Consider the following 18,085-nt stretch of genomic DNA (forward strand, 5'->3'; position numbering starts at 1 on the left):
ACCCGTGCAGTCCCATAGGCGGTACTGCACTCAGGCATAGCGTATCTGTTACAGTGGACCACAAATGCCTGAGGATAACCCCACCTAGACCTTAAAACGTCCTTCACAAATTTCCTTCCTTATTTTTAATTCTCCTGCCCGCATATCTTTGAGGTTGGGGCCCGAGGCGCCCATCTTCAGGGTTGAGTGAGTCTGGTGCAGTCCCACTGCAGCCTGTGTCCTGAGACTGACAAATTGGAGAACCCCGTGTGTTTTGCTTTTTTAAGGAATCGTTCGGCTCTGCAGTTTTTCCTTTTTGCTGATTCTTTTGCACAATTTTACTGCATAACTTTTACTTGTATGAGAATGTGACCGTGCCCCAGCACAAGTATTTGAGAATTGGGTACTGACTTAGGATTTTAGGATTTAAAATTTTTCATTAGAAAGGTATCAAATATTCATACTAATTTTACTTGAGAAGAATGACAGAGAAATACCTACCGAAAGCAAAGATTTAAGTATATTGTAACATAAAACCAGAATGGTATTTATAACAGTGAGAAAGAGGAAATGGTCTGAAGATTGATGAATTATGCCAAATGAATCCAGTCATGTTTTTAAAGATACTTTAATGATCTGGATAAATGTTCATGAAGCAATAAATGAAAAGAACTACATATAAAATAATGAAGTATTACTAGAATTTTTTAAAATGTACAATATACTTTATATATGTGTGTAGAAATGTGTAGATATATAAATATTTATCCTTATAAATATTTATAGATGTATATATTTCCATATATGTATAGAAATAAATTAAAGGAAAATATGCCATAATATTAACAGTGCTGATTGGTAGGGCAGATGGGGATTTCTCTTTTTATTATCATTTTCTTTTAGCTGAGCCATCCTGCCTGGCAGCTCAGCTCAGGCCATGAATCGAACTGGCAACCCTGTTGCTCAGAACTTGCACTCTTGAGTGAGCTCTTAACCAACTGAGCCACTCGGCCGGCCCTCTCATTTTCTTTTTTGCCCCAAATTTTCTACAATTAAAGGGACAAAATGGGAGTATTTGAATTTTCACACTTTTGGGTGAATTAAAAATTCAAAAAATGCTGTTAGTGATAGACATATTTTGAATTGAGATATTCTTTTTAGGTATAACTCGATCAGGCTTCCATTACAGTCGAGTGTGTCTTGCACATCTAACCTGCTTTCTGCTTTTTTGGATTGTGCTCTTCAGGTTTCAGAGGAGTAGAGTCCAGGAACTGGGCTGGGTATGCCCAGTCATGCCCTGTTCCTCTGAGGGGTGTGACTGTGCGACAGTTTTTCCATCTAGGTCTTGTCTAGTGATCTAAACTTGTGCTTCTTGGCCGAGGTGATTCCTGATGGCAGTGTGCATCTGCCTGAGGTCCCTCCCTGGACCAGACGCTCTGAGGGGTCTAAAGTCGAGTTCAGACTGAATATGTTGACTAAATACTAAAACGGCCCAAAGCAGTTTCCAGGCATTGGGGATGGGCTGAATAGCAAAAACGCTCCTTTTAAATTTCCAAAATAGACTTTCAGAGATTGGGAGGGGCAAAGAAATAAACTAGTGATAGTTAACTGGGTTTTACCGTGTATTTACCCGCCTCCACCCCACTCCATGAAGGTCTCCTTCGCCTTCCCGGGCTTTGCCCTGTGTTCCCGTCAGCTGGTGAGCCACCTATCGCTCACAAAAGAAAGACAAATACGTTATGTATATGTCCCACTCCCTGCTTCTGGGAGATAATGGGAGTCAGGGCAGCCAAGCTGTAGTCTAAAGCTTTTCTCTTACTGAAAAGTACTCATTTTTGGTTGGAGAGTGATGAAGGAATTAACACATTTGTGCATAATCTCATTCAGTACCAAACAATATGAACTGAGATTATTGAGTAATTTTAAAGTATTGACTAGAACTCTTTTCTTTATACAACAATACAGAAAGAAAGTACATCCTTTCAGTGGATGTTTGTAAGTACTTTCAGGGTGCCTGAGTTGCCAGTCTGCTGCTTCCTATGTGTGAAGCCTTCTCTTTTGCAGGTTTATGTTGTTCACACGTCCTCGTCGTCATCTCTGTCGTGCTGTAGGAACTTGACCTTTCATTTCCATGCTCTGTTCTATTCTTAGAGGCTTCCGGGATGAAGACCTCACCTACACCTCACTTTCCACTGGTACGGCTCTTTTGATTTTTGACAGTTTACTGAAAGGCTTTGCAGCTTTGGAGAATTTTTTCACATACACGTTAAAAGAGCAAATATTTGGCGACTGAAAAAATATGAGTATTCTCATAAGCATTTATTGGGAAAAAATGCCACCATTTTTCTCTCATGGCAGATGGTTATTCCCTCATGTATCCATTGAATGTAAGCCACATAAACCTCAGTCTTGTGTGACAGTCTCACATAAGACTAGCAGCTGCAGCAGTTCAGGCTGTGGAGTGTGTCGTGGTGGATGGGACACAGCTGACCCTCAGTGCCAGGACGATTCATGTGGTACTTTCTACATCCCCTTTCCCGTTAATTTGGCAGAAGCAAATTAACGGGCTTCTACACTTCCCACTTTCTGTTAGAGCTAGAGACCTGTTTTTCTCTGTTAAGAATTAGTAAATTCAGTGAAGAATCGGCCTGTTTTTCAGTGTTCTCTCTGAAGAGCTCTCTTAGAACGAGTCTTGAAAATGTCATCATTGTTCCTCCGATTGAGAACATTCAGCCACCTACCTCTTTGATATCATTCTGTTCCTGTCTGTACACAGCTCACCCATTGAGTACGAGTTCTGTCAGCTTCTGCTCTTTCTTTGTGGCAGTCTTTTTTTTTTTAATTATAACTTCATCCATTTTCTAAGAAAACTGTCATGCACAAGAGACTTTCATTCCAAGTTGCATTGTTGGGACCCATCTGCTCCGCCTGGCAAAGCAGCCCAGGGTTCATCGCTTTGGGCTAATTATTCGTATCGTGAGGCTCATTCCTCAGCCTCTGAAACCCTGAGTCTCTTCACGAGCCCTTCAGTTGGGAGTAGCTACATTTAGGACTTTTTAAGTTCTTCTCATTTGTGATTCTTGTCATCATCATCTCTGTCACTGCTTCTTGTCCCTTAGTCTCAGATCTCAGTGTCTGTTCCATCACCTCTGGGGTTTTTTTGTTATTGTCATTATCTCCAAAAGGATATCAGTCTGTAGAAACCTCAGAATGTTGTATCTAAATTTCTTTTTTTTTTTAATGCTGGTTACCTTGGATCTTTAAAATATTAATCCCCCTTTGAAATTCCAGATATTTCCCCACTTGCCTACTGACTTGGACCTTTAAACTCCATACTCTGTTGAGGTCTCCGAAAACTACATGATGAAGTTAGATGAGCTGCTCTGATAGAGCGTCATCATCCTCATCCAAGTCAGGGCCACTTCCAGATTGGAATTGGTTTTTCTGACCCTTTTCTTTGGCTTTGGTTTTTCTCTGAAAGTTGCTGTGTAGTTAAAAGTGGAATGTAATGAAGGAAACAAGGGCGTTGGGGTGAGGATTAGTCAAGGGCGGTTACTTAGGAACGAACAGGTGTTCTTGGGGCCTCTTCCCTGGGTGCTGCCCGCCCTCCTCCCGGGTTGGGTGTTGGCAGCAGGCGGCCCCTTGTGGCTGCTCAGCGAGTGTGGAGCCAGGCGACCAGGCGCAGGTGACATTTGCACGCTGCTAAACTGGAAACTGCTTGAGGTGCCAGAGCTTTTTCTGTGACCGACTTCTGGCTTTGGAAATAATCAAGTAACACTTCTTTATCTTTTCATTCTTTCCACTTTTCCCACAGCCTGGTTCCTCAGAGGGAAAGAAGGAAAAGGAATGCTTTGCAGCAAATGCCCTTAATGGCATTATGGTATTCTCATTGCTCGGCTGCTTCTCTACCCTCCCTCCTTTTTTTTATTGTTTTTTATTTTTATTTATTTTTATTTTTTGCAGAACTGAACCTTTTTCTGCTCTGTCTTTCTCTCCTGTTTGTCTTTATGGTTGACTATGTACTGTCCTTTCCCAAGTATTTGTCATTAAAGAATTACACAAAATGTATACTTTTTAGCATGTCAGTATTTTTTATTATGTTGCCTTCCTTGTCTTTGATAACTACATATGGGACACTTGAAAGCCTTCGTGGTAAAATCCTTTTTCTTTTCCCCCGTAGTCCCTCCATTTCAAGGACTAAAACAGTCTTGCTTTAAGTAAAAACTGTGACCAGCACTGAAGGAAGACTCTAGGAACAGAAAACTACAACAGGACTTAGCACAGTTTATTTGGAAACAAAACAAAATTGCAAAAGCCTTAGCTGCTTTCCACCTAAGAAGTTTATTCGATGAAGAAAATGTCCACTGGAGTTTAAGTAACTACACGAGTTTGGGTACCAGTGAGGACTTGGAAGATGGCCCAACTCTCCTTTTGTAGAAGTGTCTCAAGTTGAACAACAAAAGAGCTGTTGTAAATTTAGTCTCAGGTGTAAATATCAAAGCCCTTTGTTCTCAGGAGGGCTGGCCACTCTGTGTGGTGCATGTGTGTCCCTGTGGTGGCAATCATTTTAGCTGCTGGCCTTCAGAAGAATTGAGGATCTGATGGAGGTTTTTTACCTATTTATTTTCTGTTTGCCCTGTGTCAAAATTTATAAAGCTAAAACAGGCATTACTGAAATGGTACTTTCTGTAATTTGATACTATTTGGTGTAACCATCTTCACTTTAATATTTGTAATATTGTTGTAACGTTAACTCTGTTAAGTACCCAAGCTGTTTGTCTTCCACCAAAGAGTGCTTTATTAACATGACTCTGTGAAAACCACCTTTGGAGACTTGGATTTTGTGACAAAAAGTGGTAGGTACGCTGGTAACCTACAGCTTGCAGGAGAGTATCACTAGTAGCTTTCGAAGACTCAGGAGGAGGACTGACTTCAGAGTTGGGCGATGGTTGGAAGTCATTCCTTTCTGTGTCACTTCAGGACTGACGAATTCCTATTTCCTTCCATGCTGAAAAAAACCCCACACTTTTGGTGTTTCCCCTTGGAAACAGTGGTTCCAAATAATGGTGGCTTATAAAAAACACTTACTGTTTTTTTAGGGTCTTTCTTTGTAGCGTTGTGGACTTTTTTTAAAAAGTCACTGTTAACTTCAGTGACGGTTATTCACCTCTGGATTTCAGCTGTTTGTAAATAAGACACTCACTGTTGCCTTTGGTTAGGGAATAAACTCTTTGTAGAGTGCCTTCTCCCCTCCCCCCTACAGAAACATAGCAGAGTATGTCTGTGATGTAAAGCAATCATAAAAACAGTTTATTTGCTGCTAAAAAAAAAAAAAAGTGGGGCCCAAAATAAAGACTATTTTGCAATCATCTTGGTGATTTCTGTAAGAAGTGAATGGTTTTAGTTATTGCTAAGCAGTGTTGGCCTATCCTGGTTTGGAGAAGGGGGGGGATACAGTGTTGAAAGGCAGAAAGCCTTTACATTACAGGATCGATGAATGGGGTCAGTATGCAATTCCACTTTGAAAAGCTGCTTTTGAAGCAAAATTGAGGAATAAGAAGCGCTTGGAATAAACAGATTAAGGTCTGTTAATGCAAAAATAATTGGAAGCCTTGGCTCCATTTTGGTATTTACTCTCTTGGAGTAATTGTAAGTTTGACCAGCTTTGAGGGGAGATGGAAGATGCCATTGTTTTGGCCAAATGAGCAGCTTTCCCCATCAGGCACTGAGGGTTGGGGCCATGCCAGCTTCTATATATTGGGGACTAGGTCTCAGAAAACCATTGCTTTTCTGTCCCTGGGAGTTCATAGGCGCAAGGACAGACTTCCTGTTTGGAAGACCGCTTTTCAATAAGCTTTGGGTGGGAGGAGAAACATTCCATTTGCTGCATTGTGTTGGGAGACAGTATTAAATATTCACACTGCCCAGGCATAAAGTGTAGAATTCTCAGGACAGCTCTTCCTCCCTTTAGACTCTTAAAGGCCATCTCCTGCATAAGTAATTCAGGTAGCTGTGAAAATCAGATTTCCATCTGAACCGTCCTTGCTTTGGCTTTTTATTATGTCAGAACAAGTAAATATGCTCTCCCCTCCCAGCAAATAAGCCATTGATTGGGTGTCTTGGCCAAGAGCGAAAAATTGAGGCTTCAGTGTGTTAACCATAGTGCTTTTTATTTTACAAATTGCCTTTCTGTGTTGGATGCTCACATTTCCAGCTAGAATTGCTATCACTGTGGCTTTTTCTAAGCATCCCGGTATACACCAGGCTTGTTCCTGAAATTAGTCATAGGAAATTAGTGATTTCATAAAGAATCATTTCTTGGAAACACACAAAGGACACAGCACAGTGTTAAACTTATGGGGGACATATCTAGAATCCAGGAAGTCTCTGGGTCAAACTGATGGAAAGTTCTTCCTGCTATGAATAAGAGGGACCTCACCACCACCACCCCTTGGCTAAACCTTCAACACACCCAGAATCTTCTGAGATTCTAATTTCGAGTCTTTGTCACAGAAGACCTCATTGCTGTGGAATATGAAATAGGGCACGTCAGATGGAGAGATTCCTTTAACTTAAGATCCTTAAATAGCTTTGAAAATACACCGTGACAGTTTCCATTGGAATTAAAGTTAGAAATGAATATTTTTGGGTGCCCTTGAAGCTTTGTGGGGACTCAGGTTAAGAGTTAGGGATAGTTCAAAGGAAGGGTGTCTGCACAACTGGGTACCTAGAGGTGTAGACAGACTTGTGCGTTGTGTTGCTGAAGAAAAGCTAGGAATCTCTGACCAATCAGCGAATGGGGCCAACCCTGAGCAGTGCCTCACTGAAGCAAGTAGCCTTACTTGTCAAGTGTCCGCTGCTTCCCATTGACACGCAGCTGTCCTAGTCTCTGCAATTGCTCTGTTCCAAACTTGACTCCCTCAGCTCATCACCCACCCACTTCCTCCTCTGCCCTCCTCCCCCTCTCAGGGGTGATTTCTACCTCTCTTCTTGTGCCCAGACAAGTTTTAGAGGAGTTCCCCAGTGTTGTCACCCAGTGAAGGTGTTTCCCTTGGGAGCCTGATCCCCGGGCTTGGAGAGCCGCGCGGACCCTCTGGCGTCTGGGCAGTGTGCCAAGAGCTCCGGGAACCTTTCCTTAGCTTGAATCAACTGTTTCTGACACATGAGTGATGCACCCTTCTGATGTTGGTTCTAAAAGTAGTTTAACAGCTTCTCTTCATGCATTTTTAAAAGTAATTACTGCATTTTGGAAAGCAGTGTTCATCACAAACAACTTTAAAAACGTATTTTAATTCTTTAATAGCTATCCCCCACTGAAACTGTCCTTGAGAGGCTAGCTGCTGCTCTTCTATTTCTCCTAAATCTGAGTATTCTCCGTGTCGCTCCGTGGAAATACTACAGATGTATTTAGAAGACTGAACAGTTCACCTATACTGTGTAGGAAATTACCTCTTTAATTGCTTAGTGGGAGTAAATGTCAGCAGATATGTTCATCTGATTATAGTACTGCAGTTTTATATTAATAATTTGCAGACTTTTATCTAACCTGCACTCATGTACAGATTAAGTTTTTAAATGTAACTGATTAATCAGTTTTTGATCATTGTCTTGATTTTTTTAAATTAAAATGTATATTTCTAATCATATTTTATAAAGCTGAGAGAACTGATTGAATGAATGTTTATTTTCCTGAAGGTATTTTTAAGATAAAGTTTCACAATGGCCTGTAAACTTTGCATATGTATGTAGTTTGATACTTATTGTTGCATTCGAAAATCGTGTGCGTTGTACCTGGTTTTATACAAAATACTGAATAATGGAAATTGTATAATTACTCTCATGTAATTAAAAGTATTAACCAAATGACTCTGTTCACTGACTGTCCATTCTGAATCGTGGGAGGCAGTAGTTAAAATATAAAGCAGATGTAATCTTCAGTATTCATTTGCCAGGGTTGCAAAAGCAAAATATTTCAGACTGGGAGACTTAAAAAAAATTATTTTCTGACAGTTTTGGGGCTGGAAGTCCCGGATGAAGTTGTCAGCGGGGTTGGTTTCTTTTGCCTCTCTTGGCCTTTTGTCTGTACCCTCCAGTCCCTGGTGTTCCCTCTGTGCACCCTCAGCTCCTTTTCTTACGCAGTCTGACAATTAAGTTCGTGAACTCGTCCTAAAAAAAGTGCTACATACCTCATTGTTGAATATTACTACAGTCACCTTCGAAGTACTCCCCTTGGGAAGCTATGCACCGATGCCAGTGCCCAGTCCACCCTTCAAAGCAATTTTGGAACTCTTTCTGGAATGCTCATTAGAGCTGTCGTCTATTACCCTTGATGTCCTGAATGTCATCAAAATGTCTTCCTTTCAATATTTCTTTTATCTTTGGGTAAAGAAATAAGTCACTGGGTGCCAGATCAGGTGAGTACGGAGGGTGTTCCAATAGTTACTTGTTTACTGGCTAAAAACTCCCTCACAGACAGTGCCTTGTGAGCTGGTACATTGTGATGCAAGAGCCATGAATTGTTGGTGAAAAGTTCAGGTCATTTAACTTTTTCAGCACTTTTCAAGCCTTTCAGCACTTCCAAATAGTAAACTTGGTTAACTGTTGTCCAGTTGGTACAAATTCATAATGAATAATCCCTCTAATATTAAAAAAGGTTAGCAACATCATTGCAACAAGTTCTCACACTTAATTGTCAGACCAGTCAAATTGACAGGGCCCACCCACTTAGTGCCCTCATTTTAACTTAGTCACCTCTTTAAAGGCCCCACTTCCAAATACAGTCACATGCTGAGGTATTGGGCATTAGGGGTTGAATTTAAGAATCGGGGGGATACAGGTCAGTCCATAACACTTTCCCCAGGATAAGACGACAAGCGAGTGAGGGGGCCACTGTTATGAAGTCATTCCGTACACACCCACCACCAGCTTCAATGATGCAAAGGTTTGACTTTCTGGAAGCAAAGACACATCAATCAGGCCCTTGGAGTCTTGTAGGTCAGAGACTGTAATCCCTTCATTTTACCTGCCAAAGCCAAGATCAAAGTGCTGGGTGAAAGGACAGGTGCTCGAGCCCTGAACTCAGGATGCTATCCGCAGTGCTGTTTACCTGCCATCCCTCTTGATGGTCTCAGGGCAAAATTCTGAAGACCCAAGGCCCAAGCCATCACGCAGAGGTTGTGTCTAGGACAGGAGCTTGTTCTTAAGACATGCTGTCCTGTCCCTCAAGGAACTTAGCTTTGATTCATGCTCAGATACGAGTTTTCTAAAACCAAAGGGACCTGTCTTTTCACCCATGTCCAAACTTATACCACCAGATTGGGATTTGCGGGCCTTGTTGAAAGCTGCGGCATCTACCTGCCCCTCCATGGTTTACCATGAGGCCAGTGCTGGCTGGCTAGTGTACCCTCCTGGGACCAACAGGAGCTCGGTTGGTTGGTGTGGGCCAAGCAGCTCGAAGTACATGAGTCCTGTGAAGGGGGCAGGCTTGGCAGCAAGGCCCTGAAGCTTACCAGGCTTTGGATGAAATTCGTGAGGTGTGTGTTTCCCCTGGGAAAAGCTATGCCTTCCAGGGCTGTGCAGTGGGGGTGACAAGCCTCTGAGGCCCCTGGCCCTATAGATACTTGCTTTCCTGTTTTGTCTCCCACACTGTCCAATGCCCATCTGTCACATGGACAGTTCCTAAACCCCTCTTTTTTCAATTAAAATGGGAATAAAAAAAATTCCTGGGCCGGCCGAGTGGTGCATGATTTAAGAGTTGGCTTGGGATGCTAGCTCTGAGCAATAGGGCCCCGGCTCGGATCCCACATTAGGGCCAGTGACACTGCACCCTCTACAGCCAAGATGGTGATCAACAGCTCGTCCTGGAGCTGGGCTGCCGTGAGTCGCTGACCTGGGCGTAGGCTGCAGTGGGGCTGGCTGGCAGCTGGGGTGCGCTTTCATGAGCCGCCATCCAATGGCCAGCAAGCGACTGCCTCACCCAGGAAGAGCTCAATGATAATACCAACATGGGCCAGTGAAGCGATGTCCTCTACAACTAGACTGAAGAACAAAAGGACAGCAACTTGTCTGTTCCCGATTCCCCAATGCTGTTCCCCGCCCCAATTCTCCAATAAAACCTTTAAAAAAATCCTATCTTAATAAGTATAAGAATTAAATTAGATAATACATGTAAAGGGATTAAAACAGTATCTGGCACATAACCTTTCAATAAGTTAATTTTTTCATACGTTTAAGAACTTTTTTTAGATAATTAGGTAAAGGCTGATATTTTTTTATTAGTTTCAGGTGTCCAAAACAATGTAATAGTTAGACATCTCACCCCTCACAAAGCGATAACTCCCCTCCCCCAATCTACCGCCCCTCTGACATTGTATATAGCTGTTAACGATTCCACTGATTAGTCTCTATGCTGTACCGACATCCTGTGACTATATATATATATATATATATATATATATATATATATATATATATATATATATATATATATATATAAAATTACAGTTGACAAGTAAGGGCTGATTTTCATAGCAGATTATGGTCCCTCAGTATCTGATATTTTTGGTACCTGCAGCATAGTATCATAGAAGTGTTTTAAAAGAGGTAAAATTATTTTGACTTTTGAAGGGAGAAATTCATGTACTGAAGGCAAGTCTTGATAGTGGTTTGCTCAGAGGCAGGGTGGGGCACGCTTAAGTAGAAAAGGCCCCTTCATGAGTTTATTGAGGTAGTGAATTAATATGGAAAGAGCCATCAGTGATGAGGATTCTAAAATGAAATTTGCCACTTACTCTGACTGGGGGGATTCTTTATCTGCCTTCTGGCCCTTACTTTGTTCATCTATGAAATGGGACTAGTAAGTACATAATGTTTGGGTTTAAAGATCTAAGGATATGAATGTGCCTTAGCACAGTCCTGGTGCCAGCCTGCAGCATTTTTCTCCTGCATGCCTGAGTGCAGTTGCGGGTATGTTGGAAGGTGGCATGGTAGGAGGAATTCACAAACGTTTTTTGCCTGCTCCGTAGTGTGTCATGATGTCTAAATCATTCTCCGTTTATGGTGGTTCCCAGCTTTTACCGTTCTCATCTATGAATTCTTCCTGGGTAATGCTGGTTATTGCCTTAAGACCTATTCTTACAGAAGACAGTTCTAGGTCAAAGATATCCAGAATTTTAAAGTTTTTGTTAGCTACCACATCAAAAAGCAACTTGGGGTTATTGTTCAGAGTATGGATTCTGGACCCAGACTGTGTGGGTGCAAACCTTTGCTCTGCCTCTTACTAGCTGTGTTCTTTGGGCAGGGTGACAATACCTAAGATGGCTGTATGAGTTAATATTTATTAATTGCTTAGAACAAGTGCCTTGCACATTACTAAGAGCTATATGTATTGTTTAATGAAAAAATAAAAAACATTGCCTTAATGCTCTCCAAAAGGACTGTGACAGTGTCTAGTCCCCCGTAGTCCCTCCCTCCCCCATCAGCAGCTGCCGTGACATTGCTGAGCTGGTTAATTAATAGCAGGACACTGGCCCCAATGTCACTCCCTCCTATATATATATCCTTATCTTTTAGCTGCCCCGTTATTCAGATTTGGGGCATTGTGTCAAGTGGTTGGCACAGTATACCCCTATGTTACAGTCTCACCATTTTTTCCAGCTCCCTCTCTGGGATGCTGGCCCAGCCCATGGAGAACCCTGCACACCACCCCTCTAGTATGTCTGCCCTCCTTGCCGTGTGTCTTAACTGTCTGATCCCTTTGCTAGCAAGGCTGGTGGCTTTGACATGTTTCTGGATATTGGGTGCTCTGTACACACACACACACACACACACACACACACACACGTCCAGGTAAGAAGGCCGCCTGATATTGGGTGCTCTGTACACACACACACACACACACACACACACACACGNACACACACACACACACACACACACGTCCAGGTAAGAAGGCCGCCTGATATTGGGTGCCACACACACACACACACACACACACACACACACACACACACACACACACACACACACACACACACACACACACGTCCAGGTAAGAAGGCCGCCTGCTCAGCAGGGCCAGGCCCACATGGGCTGGCTACCACCAGGGTGCTGGCCTTGGCCCCTCGGATTCTTTATGACCAAATACATCTAAGCAGGGAGAGGCTTTGTGGGAAAAGAAAGGGCAGAGGGAGTGGTATGGTTTGTGCTTTGTTTTACTTGGAGAAAGACAATGGTTTCTTCTCAACACAATGTGCTGCTCTGCGTGAAACATGACTTTTCGGGTGGGACAATACTGCCTTGTGTAGGGCTCTGGGAGAATGCAGCCAGTCTGGCAACCCCACCCCACACCCCACCCCATGCCCCCACCTACTAAATGCCAGTCATGTTCCCAGCCATTGGACAATCCAAACACCCACACACATTTTCAGCCACCTTCAGGTTGGGAACTGCTGATGAGCTTCCAATACAGTGAGTGTCACGAAAACAGTAACAGATGCTCCTGGGACCCTGCAGAAGTGAATATTGTTCTCCTGCCTTGTTCTGCTCTGGCCCCAGCCCCAGGGGGTGGAGGGGGGGTGGGGGGGGAAAGATTTCAGTTATAGATGGGGTAGCAGTGGAGCTCAATACTGAAAACAGTGCTCAAGAGTATTCTTGAGACTGGGGAGGGGGGCGGGGGTGTGCCCTGAGACTTAAGATTGGGCCTTGGGGGTGGAGCGAACTGCCTTTCTGCCTGGCCCTGGCTGGTTCCCTGCAGTGTAGCTGTCAACAGAGAGGTTGCCAGGTCTGTTGTCTCCATCCCTGGGAGTGACTGCTGGGCCATTCACAGGAGCGTCACAGGGAGGCTAGTGATTGGCACATCCTTAAGTAGCAGTAGAGTGTTCACTCAGCATTGTTGGGCAGGACAAGACAGGTGGGCCACCTGGTGGCTGTCCTGGCCCACTCTCATTCAGAGTGATTCTGCGGTGGCCAACCCCAGATTTGCCTTGCAGTTAACCCAGAGTTTATATCATACACCTTGGGGTCTTTTCTCCAGCCAGCATCTTAAACTAGTTCTTGCCATCCCCAGTCACTCCCTAAGACAGGTTCTGGCATTGTAAATACAACTCTGCCTGCCTCCTCCCTTTTCCAGCGATGGCTGGCTGTCGTGGGCTGTCACCTCTCTAAACCAGCTTTTAACCTGGGTCGGGCTCCGCAGGGACTAGACTTCCAAAGAAGGTCTCTCCTGGACAGCACAGCTTCACCAGCAGAACTTCTCTCAAGGTATAATTTAAGCCTGTTTCCTCAGACCTATGCCTCAGCCCCTCAGCAAGAATTTTTCGCCTCGTTCTTCCAGTTGGTATTGAGTTTTCAGCCCAGGGCTGGAGCAGAGCCTTCCTGTAGGTGACCTGGGGGGATGACTGGGTTGGGGAAGGGACCAGGCAGGCACCTCTTTGGTAGCAGTTCAGTCCCAAGCCCCAGTAGACAGCGTTTCTTGAACTTTTTGTGTTAGTGGCCCCTGTGACCATCTGGTAGAAGCTGGAGCCTATCTCCCCAGAAAAGTTCATGCATAATTTTTGAAGAGTTCATACAACCGGTCTCCATGGCCTCACTGCTCACTGTCCAGCTCCGTGGGTGGTGTTCACGCACATGCCGTGTAAAGGGCGCCCCCTGGAGGTGTGCCGTGAAGGCGCCTATCTGACAGTCAGGCCCAAGCCCGCCCCCCCCCTCCCCCGCCCAGGGCATTTGCGGGTCCTCAGTGAAAACCCCTGAGCAGTGCCTTTCCACCCTGGTCACATTTCCCTGGGGCAGGATGGAGCCGGGAAGAGGTTACCACTGCCCTCCTGCCCGCTCCAACCCCACCTCTGTATTTCTCCGGCTTGCTTTCTGCCCACCTTGCTTTCCCTCTTACTGACCACCTTCAGTGTCCCCGCTCGTGCTGTTCCCTCTCGCTTTCCCTCGGCTTGCTTTCTGCCCACCTTGCTTTCCCTCTTACTGACCACCTTCAGTGTCCCCGCTCGTGCTGTTCCCTCTCGCTTTCCCTCACCACCAGAACCCACAAGTTCTGACCATTTTGCATTGCTGAGAATTTAGGTCTTACTGCCGACACTTTAAAAGTTTTCCTTCCTGTTGCTCTAATGCTGGCAGTATGGGGGTGGGGGGGAGTATCCTCATGGCCTCTGGCAAGGTGGCTGTTCGCCAGGAAATAGTTTTCTCTGCCTCGGTGTCTTGGAACTTTTGAGAACTCTGAGTCTCCTGAGGGGCTTACATGCAAGTGATGCCTCTCCATTTTCACATGACAGGCATCACATGACAGGCACTTCCTACCTTGCACATGATTCTGTGCTCCTAAGTCAGCTCTCTGAAATTGGGCCACATTTTTGCAAAGAAATAATGCTTAGTAGGCAGTTTGTTCTGTGCTCCACTGGCTCAACCTGCTCACCACACATGGGGCCTGCTTTGGCCATAGTAGAGCTGCGATGGCTTCGAGAGCCATTGTGGTTTGGTTGGGGCAAGTCCTATTGCCTTGAGTCACAGGAAACCCTGTGGCCAAGGACAAGGGCCTGGGGATCATCAGGAGCGCGCTGCCCTTAAGCCCCCGTGAGGCCCCAGGAGAGCAAAGCATATGTTCTTGTCTCCACCAGTGCCTTGCTGACGACCTTGAAGATAGTCTCCGTGGCCTCTCGAGTCTTGCCATCTCCACCTGTGCAGGAGACTTCATAAAGCTTTCCGAGAACACTGCTATTCCCATCATGCTTTGGGACAGACTCACTCAGGCTGCCACTGCCAGTGGTCCTGGTGTTGCAGGGTCACCATAATTCGCTGCTTTTCCACAGGGAGTGGCCGAGCACAGCAGCACATATTGTGTGGCTCCTTTGGTCCCTGGGGTACATGTCCTCTGGTTTTTCCCTGTCCGTCTCCTAGCAGATTTGCCCAAGGGATTGGAAATTTCAGGCATGTGTAGAAAGAACATGAGGCCGGGGCACTGAATCTTCTTTCTGCCTGATCTCCTCATCCCATCCCTGCCCAAATACTATCTGGGGAGCTTCTTTGTGGGAAGACAGATGTCCTTCCCTGTTCCCTGACTGAAGTGATGAGACAATTACAAGCCAGTACACAGCAGCCACTCAAGAAATGCTCGTTTCCGCAAGTTACTCAGTTTCTACAGTAAGGGCAGAGGGGCGTCCTTCACACTTAGAAAGATGTCCAGATAAAAGGGCAAAGCTGTGATGTTAGGGGTGTACCCTGGGGCAGTGGCTCCCTTCAGAGGGAGGGGAGGCTGTGGTGGGCTCGGTCACAACGGACAGGCTTCTGGGGACATCGGTTTCCTGACTTAGGTGGTGGTTATAAGAAGTTTTGCACTTTTACCCGTATTGTATTTTATAATAAAGAGTTGTTTTAAGTGCCTGCTTTTTTCCTTCCTTGTTCCCTTTACCACATAAATACAGGCCTGTCTGGGACAGAGAGCCAGGCAAAACCTCACACATTTGGCACGTCTGGAGGCAGTGGTACCAGCTGCCCAAGGGCTGGCCTGGCTGCTGTCAGGGAGGACCTGGAGAGGGGGACCAGCCCCTGGGTGGCTGTTCACACAGCGTGATCCTCACAGAGGCTGAGGGGAGACAGCAACAGCAGCAGCAAAAGGAAAATGTGATCTTTTCTCAAAGTGAGACTCTGCTTACCTGGCTGGGTGATGCTGAGAGGGAGGGCAGACGGGCCCACTGCTGGCAGCGTGGCTCTTTGTGGAGAGGACAGTTCCTATTTCTAGGGGTTGACCCTTTCCAGCTCAGACCCAGACCCAGGTCCAGGTGCTCCATAGGACTTGCCAACATGGTGTGGTTTCACAGGAAAAGCAATGCCTTCACCTCGGAAACACCTGTGCACTGGGATGGCATGCAGAAGCTAGTGAACAGAAGAGAAAGATCCTGAACCAGTGACGAACACTAGAAAAGGGGGTGCCTATTATGGCTTCTCGGCCTCTAAGGGGCCTGCCTTGCATGGGATGAAAATGTCAAATGCTTATCATTAGGCTAAAGATGCCTGGCCTGACATGACCACCACCCAGTGCGTGGGGTTAGCCTTCCTGACGCCATCCCAACTGGCAGCAGCTTCTGGAACAAGTGCGCCTCTTCCCAGACCTTGTTAGATATGCAGAGATGACAGCTGTCAGGGGTCACACCTTCCTGTTTATGGGACTCTCCCAGCTGCAGGCTCGGGGACATCTCAGCCCTGCTCTGTCTTTGGCTGCTGCCCTGGCAGCCTGAGATCCAGCAGTGAGCTGGTGGAACAGGGATCCAAATCAGGCTTGGGGCTGGCACACCTGCCCTTGGAATTCAAACATGCTTGACCTCTGCTTTCCAAGAGTATTTCAGGCCGCCAAGTTTTTCTTTTGTGGGGTTAATTTCCTTAGTATTGTTACCAGCCAGAACCGTGCCCTGCCTCATGACAACATGTCTACACACAAGCCCCTCAAAGGAGTCTGGGAGGAAACCTCCCCACTCTCCCTGCAATGGTGGGGACGGTCTTGCCTTCTGTGTAGGTCCAAGGACATAATCCTCCTGCCTCCTCATTTTCCCTACAGCACGTTAACCCGTTGCTTCTGCTCTGTCTTCCTGGAGAACTGGACTGCCGACAACCACGTGACAAAAACCCACACTGGTGAAGTAGCGCTTGTGCACAAACGAAGCCCTCTACAGGCTCAGGAACTACCTTGTCCCCCAAAACTTCAGCCCCAGGACTCAATACTGCTCCAGGATTCAGGAATCTTCAGTGTGTTTGGGAAGGCTGCAGTGTTGGCTGGCAAACATAACATTAAACTTAGCGCTATGGGCTTTTCAAGTGTTATTCACAACACGGCTTTTTCTTGAAAGGGATCTCAGTTTAGCCAATCCTCAAAGCCAAGACAAGGCAAAATGACTTAGTATGACAGCTTCACGCCTGCTGAGTAAAGATACAGCTTCGTGTTGCAGCAGCTGATTATTATGGCTGAACCTGACATTCACCCTCCCAAGACTTCTTCACTTAGATTAGGGTACTCCATTATCTTTTCCACAGAGAGAGAATAAAACAATCAGTTAATATTGGATATTAATAATAAGACCAAAATTAGGCTGTCACTCAGTGAAAGTCCCATGGCTAGGGTTCTGGTTTTTCAACAAAATGTGACTCAACCTGGGGCCTTTTCCCACATTCTTATCTCTGGACCTGGGTGTGACCAACACGATTCAGCTTTATATACACAAAGTTAGGAGGAAATACCAACCTTTATTTACACTTGGGTTCAAGTTCAGAGCCATCTTAGACAGTATAGTGAAGTGGGAAAAAGTACAGATCCTGGGACCAAAGTTCAAATTCTAACAAGCATATTAACAACTGACAACAGGCAAATGTTACCAGCAGTTTCATCAGTCAAGTGGGGAAAGCATTACCCCAGCTTCCAGCAGCTGCTATAGCTACCTCTGCCCAGCCCCCACTCCAGCACTAAAACTTTCCGGCTGAGAGAGAGCGTGGGCTCTGCTGGTTAGGGTTGGACTCGGAGAATTACTGAGCCTCTGAGGCAGCCCCTAACCCCAAACATTCACCAAAGGCAAGAAATAGGAACTCAAACTAGTGCAAAGACTGAGGGAGAAAAACTGCACGTAGGTGTTCAATAAATATTAGTTATTTACAAGTCTTGCCCAGGACAAGGACAGAAGGCCTTTGTACACAGGCTCTGAATTCCCACACTTGTTTTCGATGGAGAAAAGGATATGGTGTTGAGCTGCAACGCTCTTTCACCTGGACCCCTTTTTATTTGATTGATGGGTTAAATAATGTGATTTTAAAAATCATATACGTAATATCCTAAAAACCACTCAAACACTAGGTATGCACACTGATACTAATCGTGTGTGTATGTGTGTGTGTACATACACAGAAACCACGAGGTAGTTTAAGTCACCATTAAAAAAATAAATAAAAACTTTCCCTAATTCTCTGTCAGAGTGGTAACCAGTGGCTACATAATAGCTCTTTAAAATTATTGGTTATGGGGTGGCTGGTTAGCTCAGTTGGTTAGAACATGGTGCTGATAACACCAAGGTTGCTGGTTTGATCCCCGCATGGGTCACTGTGAGCTGTGCCCTCCTTAAAA

At 45.2% G+C, this 18,085-nt stretch overlaps 1 protein-coding gene across 8 annotated transcripts in view; it reads left to right on the forward strand.

Moving 5' to 3' along the window:
• CDC14B (cell division cycle 14B) overlaps positions 1 to 7,842 on the forward strand; it is a 93,745-nt gene extending 85,903 nt beyond the window's left edge. For 4 of the 8 annotated variants that reach the window (XM_019624675.1, XM_019624673.1, XM_019624679.1 and 1 more), the window contains one exon: positions 4,160 to 7,842. Coding sequence is in view for 6 of the 8 variants with exons in the window: in XM_019624673.1 (XP_019480218.1) it covers positions 4,160 to 4,196 (37 nt within the window). In the remaining 2 variants the exon portion in view is untranslated. Of the gene's footprint in view, positions 1 to 3,793; positions 3,860 to 4,159 lie in introns of those variants that run through there. The other 4 variants (XM_019624672.1, XM_019624671.1, XM_019624677.1 and 1 more) reach the window with 2 other exon arrangements.
• The last annotated feature ends 10,243 nt before the right edge of the window (positions 7,843 to 18,085 follow it).

This window comes from Hipposideros armiger, unplaced genomic scaffold, assembly GCF_001890085.2.
Source record: "Hipposideros armiger isolate ML-2016 unplaced genomic scaffold, ASM189008v1 scaffold_599, whole genome shotgun sequence".
Taxonomy (NCBI): domain Eukaryota; kingdom Metazoa; phylum Chordata; class Mammalia; order Chiroptera; family Hipposideridae; genus Hipposideros; species Hipposideros armiger.